At 40.1% G+C, this 15,433-nt stretch overlaps 2 protein-coding genes across 2 annotated transcripts; both read left to right on the forward strand.

The window, feature by feature from the left end:
• The first annotated feature begins 5,948 nt into the window (after positions 1–5,948).
• LOC100674584 (olfactory receptor 7G2-like) lies at positions 5,949–9,691 on the forward strand. Its single transcript, XM_023542328.2, has one exon. It carries the CDS (start codon positions 6,196–6,198, stop codon positions 7,132–7,134), a length of 939 nt encoding a protein of 312 aa, XP_023398096.2. The 5' UTR covers positions 5,949–6,195; the 3' UTR covers positions 7,135–9,691.
• A 4,427-nt stretch (positions 9,692–14,118) lies between these two features.
• Positions 14,119–14,706, forward strand: LOC135230507 (olfactory receptor 7G1-like). The gene has a single exon (XM_064279861.1). The coding sequence runs from the start codon at positions 14,119–14,121 to the stop codon at positions 14,704–14,706; it is 588 nt and encodes a 195-aa protein (XP_064135931.1).
• The last annotated feature ends 727 nt before the right edge of the window (positions 14,707–15,433 follow it).

Here is a 15,433-nt window from a genome sequence, read left to right on the forward strand (position 1 = left end):
ACTGAAACTAATAGAAGAGTTCAGCAGTGTATCGGGATACAAGATAAACATACAAAAATCAGTTGGATTCCTCTACACCAACACAAAGAACATCAAAGAGGAAATCACCAAATCAATGCCATTTACAGTAGCCCCCCAAAAGATAAAATACTTAGGAATAAATCTTACCAGAGATGTAAAGGACTTATACAAAGAAAACTACAGTACGCTTCTGCAAGAAACCAAAAGAGACTTACATAAGTGGAAGAACATACCTTGCTTGTGGATAGGAAGGCTTATCATTATAAAAATGTCTATTCTACCAAAAGTGATCTATACATTTAATGCAATTCCAATCCAAATCCCAACGACATTCTTTAACGAGATGGAGAAACAAATCACCAACTTCATATGGAAGGGAAAGAGGCCCCGGATAAATAAGGCATTACTGAAAAAGAAGAACAACGTGGGAGGCCTTACTTGACCTGATTTTAGAACCTGTTATACCGCCGAAGTAGTCAAAAGAGCCCAGTACTGGTACAACAACAGATACATGGACCAATGCAACAGAATTGAGAATCCACACGTAATTCCACCCACATATGAGCAGTTGCTATTTGACAAAGGCCCCAAAAGAGTTAAATGGGGAAAAGTCAGTCTTTTTAAAAAATGGTGCTGGCATAACTGGATATCCCTCTGCAAAAAAATGAAACAAGACCCATACCTCACTGCATGCACAAAAACAAGCTCAAAATGGATCAAAGACCTAAATATAAAATCTAAAACGATAAAGATCACGGAGGAAAAAATAGGGACAACGTTAGGAGCCCTAATACATGGCATAAACACTGTACAAAACATTATAAAGAATGTAGAAGAGAAACTAGGTAACTGGGAGCTCCTAAAAATCAAACACCTATGCTCATCCAAAGACTTCATCAAAAGTGTAAAAAGACTACCTACAGACTGGGAAAAAGTTTTTACCTATGACATTTCTGATCAGCACCTGATCTCTATAAAATCTACATGGTACTGCAAAAAGACAAATAACCCAATTAAAAAATGGGCAAAAGATATGAATAGACACTTCACTAAAGAAGACATTCAGGTAGCTAACAGATATGTGAGGAAATGTTCATGATCGTTAGCCATTAGAGAAATGCAGATCAAAACTACAATGAGATTTCACCTCACTTCAACAAGGCTGGCACTAATCCAAAAAAAAAAAATAATAATAAACGGAGAGGTTGTGGAGAGATTGGAACACTTCTACACTGCTGGTGGGAATGTCAAATGGTACAACCACTTTGGAAATCGATTTGGCACTTCCTTAAAAAGCTAGAAATAGAACTACCATAGGATCCAGCAATCCCACTCCTTGGAATATATCCTACAGAAGTGAATCTTTACAGGAACAGATATATGCACACCCATGTTTATTGCAGCACTGTTTACAATAGCAAAAACATGGAAGCAACCAAGGTGCCCATCAATGGATGAATGGATAAATAAATTATGGTATATTCACACAATGGAATATTAGGCATCAATAAAGAACAGTGAGGAATCTGTGAAACTTTTCATAACATGGAGGAATCTGGACGGCATTATGCTGAGTGGAATTAGTCAGTTGCAAAAGGACAAATATTGTATAAGACCACTATTATAAGAACTTGAGAAATAGTTTAAACCTAGAAGAAAACATTCTTTTGTTGTTACGAGAGGGGGGAGGGAGGGATGGTGGGAGAGGGGCATTCACTCATTAGATAGCAGATAACTACTTTAGGTGAAGGGAAAGACAGCACACAATACAGTGGATGTCAGCACAATTGGACTAAACCAAAAGCAAAGAAGTTTCCTGAATAAACTGAATGCTTCAAAGGCCAGCATAGCAGGGGCAGGGGTCTGGGGACCATGGTTTCAGGGGACATCTAAGTCAATTGGCATAATAAGATCTATTAAGAAAACATTCTGCATCCCACTTTGAAGAGTGGCGTCTGGGGTCTTAAATGCTCGCAAGCAGCCATCTAAGATGCATCAATTGGTCTCAACCCACCTGGATCAAAGGAGAATGAAGAACACCAAGGACACAAGGCGATTATGAGCCCAAGAGACAGAAAGCACCACATGAACCAGCGACTACACCATCCTGAGACCTGAAGAACTAGATGGTGCCTGGCTACAATCAGTGACTGCCCTGACAAGGAACACAAGAGAGAACCCCTGAGGGAGCAGGACAGCAGTGGGATGCAGACTCCAAATTCTCATAAAAAGATCAGACTTAAAAGTCTGACTGAGACTAGAAGGACCCCGGTGGTCATGGCCCCCAGACCTTCTGTTGGCCCAGGACAGGAACCATTCCCGAAGCCGACTCTTCAGACACGGATTTCACTGGCCAGTGGGTTGGAGAGGGATGGTGGTGAGGAGTGAGCTTCTTGGATCAGGTGGACACTTGAGACTATGTTGGCATCTCCTGCCTGGAGGGGAGATGAGAGGGTGGAGGGGGTTAGAAGCTGACAAAATGGACACGAAAAGAGCGAGTGGAGAGAGAGAGCGGGCTGTTACTTTAGGGGGAGTAATTGGGAGGGTTTAGCAAGGTGTATGTGGGTTTTTGTGTGAGATACTGACTTTATTTGTTAACTTTCGCTTAAAGCACAATAAAAATTATATTAAAAAAAAAAAGTTGGGCAATGAACAAAGACCGAAGAAGAATTGATGCCTTTGAATTATGGCGCTGGTGAAGAATACTGAATATGCTATGAACTGCCGGTAGTACAAACAAATCTGTCTCAGAACAGCCAGAATACTCCTTAGACGTGAGGATGGCTAGAGTTCATCTCATGTACTTTGGACATGTTATCTGGAGGGAACGTTACCTGGAGAAGGACATCATGCTTGGTAAAGCAGAGGGTCAGCGAAAAAGAGGAATGCCCTCGTTGAGATGGATTAACTCAGTTGCTGCAACAAAGAGCTCAAACGGAATTGATTGTGAGGATGGCTCAGGACTGGGCAGTATTTCGTTCTACTAGACACAGGATAGTTCTACTATGCAAGGGAGAAACTTGATGCCGCCTCACAACAACACACACTAAGAACTCCCCAATTTATATCTCCAGAAAGGAACACTCCTCTGGATTGAAGACTTGTGTAGTTACCTGTCCACTTGATATCTCTATGTGGCTGCCTAAGAGGCACCTCAAACTAAACATGTTCCAAAATACAGCCCTGATATTGAGACTATTAGCCCATGGTCACAATGGTTGTCAACTCCATTCTTTTAGGTGCTGAGCAGTTTTCTCCACTGATCATTATCTTTGATTTCTCTCTTTTTTTTATACCCTCTGCCCACCCCTTCAGGGAACTATGCTGTCTATCCAATGCAAATATATGCAGAATCCCATCAGATTTCGCCACCTTCACTGTTAATCACCATGATCCAAGGTACCATCATTGTGTTGTTGTTGCTGTTACCATACTTTTAGGATTATTAAAAAAAAAAAAATCTCTGTACCTGGTCATTCTTCATCTTCCCTTTCCATTTGGTGAAGTTTGTATAATCTGCCCAACACTATGTCTTTGATCTCATCTTTTCTATTCTCCCAGCACTTATCATTACAACCTCTGCTGGCCTCTATGATTTGATTATTTTTGATGTTGTTGATTCTGTTTGCATCGTTTTTCTTCATGGTTATTTAAATTAAAACTTACATATTTCACTTGAATGGCAAGGTTATTTTCCCCTCTCTCTTTTGCAATTATGTGCTCCCTCTTTCTTGTCCTACAGGTTCACCAATCACCACTCCTCCAATCCTGAATTCCATTTCCTGACTCCCCAACTTGGTAGTACTGAGAGTATCACAAATTCAGCCACCATGACAGCTGGTAACTTGAGTTATTTCCTCCATGGAGGCTTTTCTGAAACTTGCAGCTGTTATATGCACCACTTTATGTTTGAGTATCTTGTTGTTATTGTTTGTTTTTCTTTTTTATACTACCTAGAAAACTTAACTTGTATTTTTTTATGCTTCAGGTGTTTCTGTGGGGCCTGGAAAAGTTTTTTTTTTTTTTTTTTGAGGCCGGCTGTATCTTGTTCTATTTTATCTCTTATTTCATGCATTTGAAGTGAATGGAGTTAAGACGGCAAAGGGTAACATCACAATGCCGTCTTGTCTCAAGCTGGGTTTTTCAATAATATATGTAGAAAAATATAGGTTAAAAAATTTATGTAGAAATAGACGTGCTAAAATAAACTGATGAACCCATGAAAATAGTGAGTTCATTAAAGGTGAATGTATTTGAGTGCATACTAAATTGGAGCACCATCTTCACCTCTTAAATAATGGCTGTTATCTGTCTAAATCTACCGAGATTATGGATGAACTGCATACTAGTGCCTATACTGTGAATTCTCATAACTCCATTAAAAATCAGGAGCCAAAATATCAACCTGTTTCCACTAACGTGAATAAAATTTTACATAGAATCTACTGTCATGAAACTGGATACTCTGGCTACGGAACCCTAAAAAAGAAGTAACAAGTCTATCTATCGTTATCACAGTCAGAATTGATCACAGAGACTAGCTTAGAATATCTCTATGTAAAATATACAGAACGAAGATTAAGGTTCAAGGGACATTCAATGACTTTTAGAAAGAAACAGCACTGAATATTTGTATTTTACAGTATCTTATTTTTTAGCTATATTTCTAAATGTCATATCCATATATGTAAACAATATCTTCACACCTAAAATAGGATTCAGGTTTTCTAATGTCTTTGGAAAGACAGAGATGCTTTCAGCTGTAATTAGAAAAAGAAGACTGAAACACAATTAGAGAAGGATAATGCATTCACAAGTACAAGGTATGTGACATGGAGGTGAACAGGAACAGGTGAAGAGGGGCGAATGGCATGTAGCTGCCTTTACGGGGTCACGAAATCAACCATCATGAATTTCTCTTTTTGAAGTCTTTGTCTTTAAGGATCTACGCTGCCCTGGGATCAGAATGACACTAAAAGTGTTCGATTAATGAGGAGCTTTGGCTATTTATCCCCCAGAGAGACAGAGAATGCAAATACTATGCCTATGACCACCTCACTCAACAGCCACCCCCAGTCAGGAAGCAGTGCCCCTGAGACTCCGCCCACAGTTGATCCTCATATGGAGGAGCCTTGTCCCTCACTTGTCCCTCCACCTTTCCTGGAAACACATCTTCTACATTTGGGGAAGATGTCAAGCATCATTCCTCAGTGATACCAGCCACGTAACCTGTGGTTCTTTAACGTTTAAAAATGAAGACAGGTGTTTCACTACAGCTTCATCCAGGGGAAGCTGTGAAGAGAGTACATGCATGAAATGATTTGAACCAAGTCTGCCAATAACTCATACCTAACCGTCTTCCATCTCCCTTGCATGTTTCCTTATATCTTTGTACCAATATCAGGGAACTTTTATTCTACCAGTCTTTTAATTGTCTTTACAATGGCATGGACCATTTTCCTCCTGAGCAGAAATCTGCCCCTTCTTATACAGCATGACTTTAAAAATTCTCTATCATTTAGTTGCATTCTTGTGATGGTGAAGGATGAGGGTTATCAGCTTCCCCTTAAGTTTCCATTCCTGGTTCTTAACACAATTTTTTAGTATCTCTGTGGCCTGTACTAGTCTCTGGAGGAAGAGGTAGAGCCTGAGGCAAACTCTTCAGGCTGCCTCCGTAGTCTACTTGTTTCTCTTTAAAGTTACCAAACATTTAAAATTATCGTAACAGTACAGATGTTGTTGTTATGTGCCATTGAGTTAGTTCTGACTCATAGTGACCCTATAGGACAAAGTAGAATGGCTCCATAGGGTTTCCAAGGAGAAGCTGGTGGATTCAAACTGTTGACATTTGGGTTAGCGGCCAAGGTCTTAACCACAGCACAGCCAGGGCTCCAACAGCACAGATAGTGTAATTAAAAAAAAAAAAAAATACAGCACCTTACCCTTTTCTTATTAAATAAATGTTTACACCCGGCTACATCAGCTTCTGGTCTTTTTTTAAAATTAAATGAATTAATAATGGGCATACAGAAGATACCCCCTCTGTATTTCCCACCATTCCTCTCTTACCTTTCCCCCAGATGGCATTTGTTTCTGGTGCTGCTGCTTTTGGTCTAGGGCTCATACATTTGATTGTCTTGTCACACCATTTTTTCCATCAGATACATCAACAATATGGAAACTAGAAACCAAACAAGTGTTTCCGAATTCCTTCTCTTGGGACTAACAGAGGATCTGGAACTGCAGTTCCTCCTCTTTATCCTGTTTTTGTCCATATACCTGGTCACTGTCTTTGGAAACCTGCTTATCATCCTGGCTGTTGGGTCTGACTCTCACCTCCACACTCCCATGTACTTCTTTCTTTCCAATCTCTCCTTCACTGACATCTGTTTCAGCACAACCACGATCCCAAAGATGTTGGTGAACCTCAAAGCACAGAATCAGAGCACCACTTATGGAGGCTGCCTCACCCAGGTCTGCTTTGTCCTGGTTTTTGCTGCTTTGGAAAATTTTCTTCTTGCAGCAATGGCTTATGACCGCTACGTGGCCATTTGTCACCCACTGAGGTACACGGTCATCATGAACCCCTGCCTTTGTGGCCTGCTGACTCTGCTCTCTCTGTTCATTACCACTGTGGATGCCCTGATCCACAGCCTGTTGGGGTTGCACCTGTCTTTCTGTATAGATCCGAAAATCCCCTACTTCTTCTGTGAAGTTATTCAGGTCACCAAGGTTGCGTGCTCTGATACCCTCATCAATAACATCTTCATATATTTTGCAGTTAGCATGTTGGGTGGCATTCCTCTGTTTGGGATTATTTTCTCTTATACCCAAATTGTGTCCTCCGTTTTGAAAATGCCATCAGCTGGTGGAAAGCATAAAGCTTTTTCTACCTGTGGATCTCACCTGTCAGTTGTTTTCTTATTTTATGGGACAGCTTTTGGTGCATATATTAGTGCTGCATTTATCCACTCATCCAGAAAGACTGCAGTTGTTTCAATGATGTACACTATGGTCACTCCCATGATGAACCCCTTCATCTATAGCCTGAGAAACAAGGACAGGAAGGGATCCTTGAGGAAACTGGTCAGGAGCATATCTGCTTTTCATTGATTATATTACCTCATTTGGACTTGGGTTTTTAGATTTTGTCAAGGTAAAAGAATGCTCATGAGGTGGGATACTTGACTCTTCCATCTCTGTGTTTGTCTAAAAGGACTAGACAACATAATGGCTAAATGCAATTCAATTTGGTTTTTAAACCTGACTTTGTTTCTTGTGTACTGTGTGATGCTTGACAAATAATTTCAACTCTCTAAACTCGGTTTCTTTAGTCAGGGTCTATAGAATCAGAGCCTGAGCCAGGGTTCTTTATTAACTGATTTGGGGGGAACATTCTTAGAATTTAAAAAGCAGGAAAAGGTGGATAGGGTAAGTAAAGAATGTAGGCAAATCTGTAGGCATAGCTAGAGACTAGCTTCAGCCTGATCCCATGGATAGAGCCATGAGAATGGAAACCCAGTTAATCCCAATGACAGTCAAGGGAGCTGAATTTTTATGTGTCAATATAGTTCTTACCAATACACGTCATTGGTAAACTATATGTGTTTAAGATAACATCGGCATCCACCATGCTCCATTTTATTGTCTATTGTTGTTCATTTTATATGCTGCTAAGTTAGCCATCAACTCATGACACAACAGGATCATACCATTATTATCCATAGTGTCTTTTTTGGCCTATTTTTTATGAGCAGATTACAAGGCCTTTCTTCCTTGTTTATCTTAGTTGGAAGCTTTGCTGAAAAATTTTCAGCATCACTGCAACACACAAGTCTCCAGTGACAATGCCTGAGGTGCATTGGCCAAAAATCAAGCATGGATCTTTCACATGGAAGGCGAGAATTCTGCCACTGAACCACTGCTGTTCCCCTTCATAATCTATAAAATTGGCATAATTAGATTATCTCAGTGGTTTCTAATGATTGTGATATAATTAAACCTTATCAGTGAGGAAGCCATCAGTTGTAATTAGAAAATATAAACACCGACTTTAATATGCTCCCACAGTAAAGAGCATTATCTTTCATTACAAAGACTTCAGAGTTAAGAAATGTACTGGAACATTACAGTAGGGATTCATTCATTCCCCTTGAGATGGTTTCACCTAGCAATGGTTCCCCTCATGGTGACAAATGGCTGCAACAGTCAGGTATTATATCCAGACGTGATACTCAGAGCCACAAAACTGACCATTTGTCCCTGAACCTATTGTTGATAGTAGATCTATTGTTAATAGACCTTTCCATACAGAAGATGTCTCCTCCCATCTCATCACTGAGAATAGCATCATATATCCCTTCTTAATCAAATTTCTGTTTGGGGAACAAATAATTACTATGAGAGCCTTAGCCTGTTGGAAGGATAACCCTTATAACTATTACAAGCATTTAATACAATGCCTGGCATATAACATTCAATAAAATTTAACTAAGACACGTGTGTTCCATATGTTGCCATTATTTATTAGGCTTGTTATTTCTTGCTCTCACATATTTCTATACCTTACCTCAGAAGTTTTGTTGGTTTACATTTATCATAATATCTATCAGCAGCTTTTACTTGTCTTAGTAATATAATCAAATGATAAATTATTGAATAGGCAGGGAAAAGGGAAATAATGTTTCTGAAACCTTATTTGCTTTGATTCCTTCTCATTGAGGTATTGATAAGAGTGTATGGAAGCTTTTAGTTTTCTCGTTACTTACCTTATTTTGCAATTTTTCTTTGTCATCTCTAGTGGAGTCATTGTTTGATATAGTAGAGCCAATACAAAGAAATACAGTTGAGTAAAATTAATTAAATCATTGAAGTCATAGTGGGCTGGCCATACTATTAGGGATCTCATATAAAACTTTTTAAAGTGTATTTGTGAGGAAAAGTTTTTCTGCGGAGATGGACTTTATTTTGAGGAAGACATTTTGTATAAAATAGGACAGTGGAAAAGGAGAGTTGGCAGGCTTAGGGACTTTAATAGTAGAAGAATATGGGAGAATGTATTTAAAACCTGGAATATGAAAGAATCTGGACATTGAAATATTTCCAATTTTATTTTTTAAAATACAATAGTAAAACAGTGTGTAAAATGTATCTATAGTTCTTAAAGAATCGTGATATAATGAAAACTCATATGCCTGTGACCTAGTTTAAAAATAAAGCAATGACATCACCATAGAAACCATTTGAAAGGTCTCCTTGTGTTATAGCCTTCTACCCTCCTGGTGGCAAACACTATCTTGAATTCCGTATTTATCATTTTCTCTGATGTTCTTCAATTTGTTGAATCTTTTTATTATGGACTGAATTACATCCTCCAACAAGTCCTAATTCCCTAGTACCTTTGAAGGGGATCTTGTTCAGAAATAGGCTCTCTTCAAAGCTGTTATCAGTTAAGGTAACATGAGGTCATAATGGAATAGAGTGGGTTCAAATCCGGTAAGTGGTATCCTTATAAAAGAGACAGAGACAGAGGAAGGATGGTCATCTGAACACAGAGGAAGAGTTATGGTGCAGCTGCAAGCCAAAGAATGCCTGGGGATACCAGAAACTGTGAGAAACAAGAATCTTTCCCTAGAGCCTTCAGAAAGACAATAGCCTGCTAACACCATGAATTCACACCTCCCACCTCCAGAACTGTGACACAATAATTTTTCCATATTTTAAGCCACCTACTTTGTGGTACCCTTTTATGGGCTCTAGGAAGCTAATAAACATGTGAAATTGGCAGTATTAGATCATATTTTCTTTATAAAACTGGCAATGGAATTAACGATTATTTTTAATCACCTCTATGTATATCCCTATCCAGTTTACAAATTTGTCTCTTTTTAAACATGTTAGTAGATAAATCTTAATGTATGAATTTTGTATCCTGATTACGCTTTTTGAAATTCAATCGTGTTCCTGGGTATAGCAGTAATTCATTGACAAACAATGCTGTATTTTTTTACATCATGTATGGTGACGTTTCATAACAGATATCTTTTCTAATGCAGATGTTTTGTTGTTAGGTGCCACCGAGTCAGTTCTGACTCATAGTGGCTCTATGTACAACAGAACGAAACACTGCCTGGTCCCGTGACATCCTCACAGTCATTGTTACGCTTAAGCCCATTGTTGCAGCCACTGTGTCAATCCATCTAATTGAGGGTCTTCCCCTTTTTTGCTGACCCTCTACTTTACCAAGTATGATGTCCTTTTCCAGAAACTGATCCCTCTGGACAACATGTCCAAAGTATGTGAGATGTAGTCTCACCATTCTTGCTTCTAAGGAGCATTCTGGTTGTACTTCTTCCAAGACAGATTTGTTCGTTCTTTTGGCAGTTCATGGTATATCCAATACTCTTCTCCAACACCACAATTTAAAGGTGTTAGTTCTTCTTTGGTCTTCTTTATTCATTGTCCAGCTTTCACATGCATAGGAGGTGATTGAAAACACCATGGATCGGGTCAGGCACAACTTAGTTTACAAGGTGAAATCTTTGCTGTTCAAAACATTAAAGAGATCTTTTGCAGCTGATTTGCCCAATGCAATGTGTCTTTTGATTTCTTGACAGCTGCATCCATGGGTCTTGATTGCGGACCCAAGTAAAATGAAATCCTTGATAACCTCAGTCTTTTCCCTGTTTATCATTATGTTCCTTATTGGTCCAGTTGTGAGGACTTTTTCTTTCTTTGTATTGAGATGTAATCCATACTGAAGGTTGTGGTCTTCGAACTTGATCAGTAAGTACTTCAAGTCCTCTTCACTTTCTGCAAGCAAAGGTTGTGTCATCTGCATAACGCAGGTTGTTAACGAGTCTTCCTCCAATTCTGATGCCTCCTTCTTCTTGATACAGTCTTCTCAAATTATTTGCTCAGCATACAGATTGAATAAGTATGGTGAAAGGATGCAACTCTGAAGCACACTTTTCTTGACTTTAAACCACAAAGTGCCCCCTTGTTCTGCTCAAAAGACTGTCTCTTGATCTATGTACAGGTTCCTCATGAGCAAAATCAAGTGTTCTGGAATTTCCATTCTTCTAGATGTTATCCATAATTTGTTATGATCCACAAAGTTGAATGCCTTTGCATAGTCAATAGAACACCAAGCTGAACCGAAGGCATTGGTGAAAAACAAAGTTCCACAAATTGATAGAATACCAATTGAGATGTTTCAACAAATGAATGCAACACTGGAAGCACTCACTTGTCCATGCCAAGGAATTTGGAAGAAAGGCAGCTACCTGGCCAAACAACTGGAAGAGATCATATTTGTGCCCATTCCAAAGAAAGGTAATTCAGCAGAATTATCAACAGACCACAGCCTTCAGTATGGATTGCATCTCAACATAAAACAAAAATCCTCACAACTGGACCAATAAGCAACATCACGACAAACAGAAAAGACTGAATCTGTCAAGGATCTCATTTTACTTGGATCCACAATCAACACCTATGGAAGCAACAGTCAAGATATCAAAAAATGCATTGCGTTTGTCAAATCTGCTGCAAAGAACCTCTTTAAAGTGTTGAAAAGCAAAGCTTTCACCTTGAAGACTAAGGTGCACCTGAACCATGCCATGGTATTTTCAATTGCATCATACGCATCTATCTGAAAGCTAGATGGTGGATAAGGAAGACTGCAGAAGATTTGACGTCTCTGAATTGCGGTGTTGGTGAAAAATATCGAATATGCCAGGGACTGCCAAAAGAACAAAAAAATCTGTCTTGGGAGGAGTACAACCAGAATGCTCCTTAGAAGCAAGGATGGCGAGGCTGTGTCTTACATACTTTGGACATGTTGTCAGGAGGGATCAGTCCCTGGAGAAGGTCTTCATGCTTGGTAAAGTACAGGGTCAGTGAAAAACAGGAAGACCCTCAATGAGATGGAGTGACACAGTGACTGCAACAATGGGCTCGAGCATAACAATGAATGTGAGCATGGTGAAGGATCAGGCCATGTTTTGTTCTATGGTACATAGGGTTGCTGTGAGTTGGAACCAACTTGACAGTACCTAACAACAACAACATATTTTATATATATATATACATATATATATGGTTGTCTTAGTTATCTAGTTCTGCTATAACAGTACTACAACAAGTGGATGGCTTTAACAAAGAGAAATTTATTTCCTCACAGTAACCCAGTAACCCAACCCAGTGCCGTAAAGTAGGCTAAAAGTCCAAATTCAGGGTGTTAGTCCCAGGGGAAAACTTTCTCTCTCTCTTGGCTTGGAGAAAAGTCCTTCTCATCAATCTTCCCATGGTCTAGGAGCTTCTGCTTGCAGGAACCCTGCATCCAAAGAATGCACTGTGCTCACGGCACTGCTTTTTTGGTGGTATAAGGTCCCCCTGTCTCTCTGCTTGCATCTCTTTTTTATATCCCAAAAGAAACTGGCTCAAGATACAATCCAATCCTGTGGATTGAGCCCTGCTTTATCAACACAACTGCTGCCCCTCCACCCTGATTAACATCATAAAGGCAGGATTTATAACACATAGAAAATCATATAAGCTGACAAAATGGTGGACAATCACACAATACTGGGAACCATGGCCCAGCCAAACAGATACACACATTTTTGTGGGGCTCAGTTCAGTCTATAACAAGTGTCATGTCATTTGTGAATAGATGTAGTGTTTCTTTTCTTTTCCAATTTGGATGTCTCCTATTGTCTTGGTCTTTACAGATTTGCATTGCCCTGGGATCAGAATGACAATAAAAGTGTTTGGTTAATGAGGAGCTTTGGCTATTGAGCCCCAAGGGACATAGAGACTGCAAATAGTCTGCTGTGACCACTTCACTCAACAGCCCTCCCATAGTCAGGAAGCAGGCACACCTGAGACTCCGCCCACCAGTGATGCTTCTTACTCTGAGACCTCATGCCTCATTTAGCTCCTTTGCCTTTCCTGAGGACATATCTTCCAACTTCACCATCCAGGGCAGGTGTGATCATTCCTCAGTGCTGTCACCAGGTAACTAAAAATGGCTTAGCTAATGTCTGGAAATAAGGACGGTTATTTTAATACAGATTCATCCAGGTGAAGATGTGAATAGAGTATATGCATAAAATGATTGGAACCAAGTAACCCATAGAACTTCTGCCTGTCTGCCAGAAATATTCTGACATTTTTCCTTGCATCTTAGCATCAATGTTCAAGCAACTCTCATTCCATTAGCCTCCTTCTCTCTGTAAGGGCAGGGGCCCTGTTCTTCCTGAGCAAACAGGATGACTATAACAGAATTGTCTGACATTTACCTGCATTCTTGTGGGGAAGGGGACTGCTTCACTTTACCCTTCCATCTCCGGTTCTTAACACACTTTCATATTAACTCTGTTGTCTGCCTCTGAACTATGATGAAGGAGTTGGAGACCCAGACAGACACATTAGGCTACGTCCCTATCTGTTTGTTTTTGTAAAATTACCTAATATATAAAAGATCATGCCAGCAGATTGTGCAAAAACAGAACAAAAACCATGGATGCAATTTTGCCCCTTTCCAGAATTCTCTGCTGTATCAACATCTGTTTATTTTTTAAGTAACAAAGTATGCATAATGAAGACATCCTATTTGTTTTCCTCTTTATTCCTTTTGTTCTTTCCCAAGATGATTTTTGCCTCTGGTGATGCAGCGGCTGCTGTTCCAGGAACCATGCATTTTACTGTCTTATCATATCTTTTCCATCATATTCATCAACAATATGGAACCCAGAAATAAAACAGATATTTCAAAATTCCTTCTCCTAGCACTGATAGAGGATCTAGAACTGCAGCCCCTCCTCTTTAGCCTGTTCTTGTCCATGTATGTGATCACTCCCTGGGAAACCTACTCATTGTCCTGGCTGTCACCTTTGACTCCTACCTCCACACCCCCATGTATTTCTTTCTTGCCAATCTGTCCTTCACTGACATCTGTTTTAGCACAGCCACGATCCCAAAAATGCTGGCGAGCCTCCAAACACAGAATCAGAGCATCACTTATGCAGGCTGCCTCACCAGCTCTGCTTTGTCCTGATTTTTGGTGCTTTGGAAAATTTTCTCCTGGGAGTAATGGCCTATGACCGCTATGTGGCAATTTGTCACCCACTGACATGCACAGTCATCATGAGCATTCGCCTCTGTGGCCTGCTGTTTCTACCTTCCTTGTTCATTAGGATCATGAGTGCCTTGTTCCACGGTCTGATGGTGTTGCAACTGTCCTTCGGCCCAGATCCGGAAATTCCTTACTTTTTTTGTGAAGTTCTTCAGGTCATTGAGGTTGCCTGTTCTGATGCCCTCCTCAATAACATCTTCTCATATTTTGCAGCTACCGTATTATGTGGTGTTCCTCTCTGTGGAATCATTTTCTCTTATATACAAATTGCTTCCTCCATTTTGAGAATGCCATCAGCAGGTGGAAAGTATAAAGCTTTCTCCACCTGTGGGTCTCACCTCTCAGTTGTTTCCTTGTTTTATGGGACGGGCTTAGGCACGTATGTTAGTGCTGCATTTACACACTCTTCCAGGAAGACTGCAGTAGCTTCAGTGATGTACACTGTGGCCACTCCCATGATGAACCCCTTTGTCTATAGCCTGAGAAACAGGGATGTGAAGGGGGCTTACAGAAAAATTTTCAGGAGCATAACTGCTTTTCAGTGATTATCTTACCTACCTACTTTCAGCTTGGATTTCTAGATGGCATCAAAGGGAAAAGAATACATGTGAGGCAGAATGCCTGACTCTCCCATTACCACGTTCTTTTAAAATGACAACACAACATAATGGCTAAGTGCAATTCAACTTAGGTTTGAAATTTGACTTTATTCTTTGTGTAGCTCTGTGTTGTTTGACAAATTATTTTAATTCTCTAAGCTGAGTCTCTTTGGGCAAGTTCCATAGAAGCGGAGCCTGAGGCAGGGTTGATTTATTTTTGTGGCACAGTCTCAGAATAAAGAAAGCAGGAGACGGTAGAAGGGTAGGGAAAGGATGCAGACAAGGCTGTGGGAAAAGCTAGAGACTAGCTTCCGCCTGATGCCATGGACTGAGTCATGTGAATGGAAATCAGGCTTAATCCCACTGCGAGACCAGAGAGCTGACCCTTTATGCCCAAATTTAGATATTAATATGACATGTCATTGGTAAAACCTGTGTGTCCGGGTAACGTTAGCATCCACCATACTCAGTTTAATCATTTATTTTTGTACTGGGTGTTGTTGCTAGCTGCCATCACCCTGGCACTTGACTCATGGCAACACCGTCCATAATGGGTAGAATCATTGTGATCCATAGGGTCTCACTGGCTGGTTTTTTGGGAGAAGATAGCCAGGGCTTTCTTCCTAGTTAACCTTAATGTGGAAGAGCCACTGAAACCGATTCAGCATCATAA

This window comes from Loxodonta africana, chromosome 3 (genome assembly GCF_030014295.1).
Source record: "Loxodonta africana isolate mLoxAfr1 chromosome 3, mLoxAfr1.hap2, whole genome shotgun sequence".
NCBI lineage: Eukaryota > Metazoa > Chordata > Mammalia > Proboscidea > Elephantidae > Loxodonta > Loxodonta africana.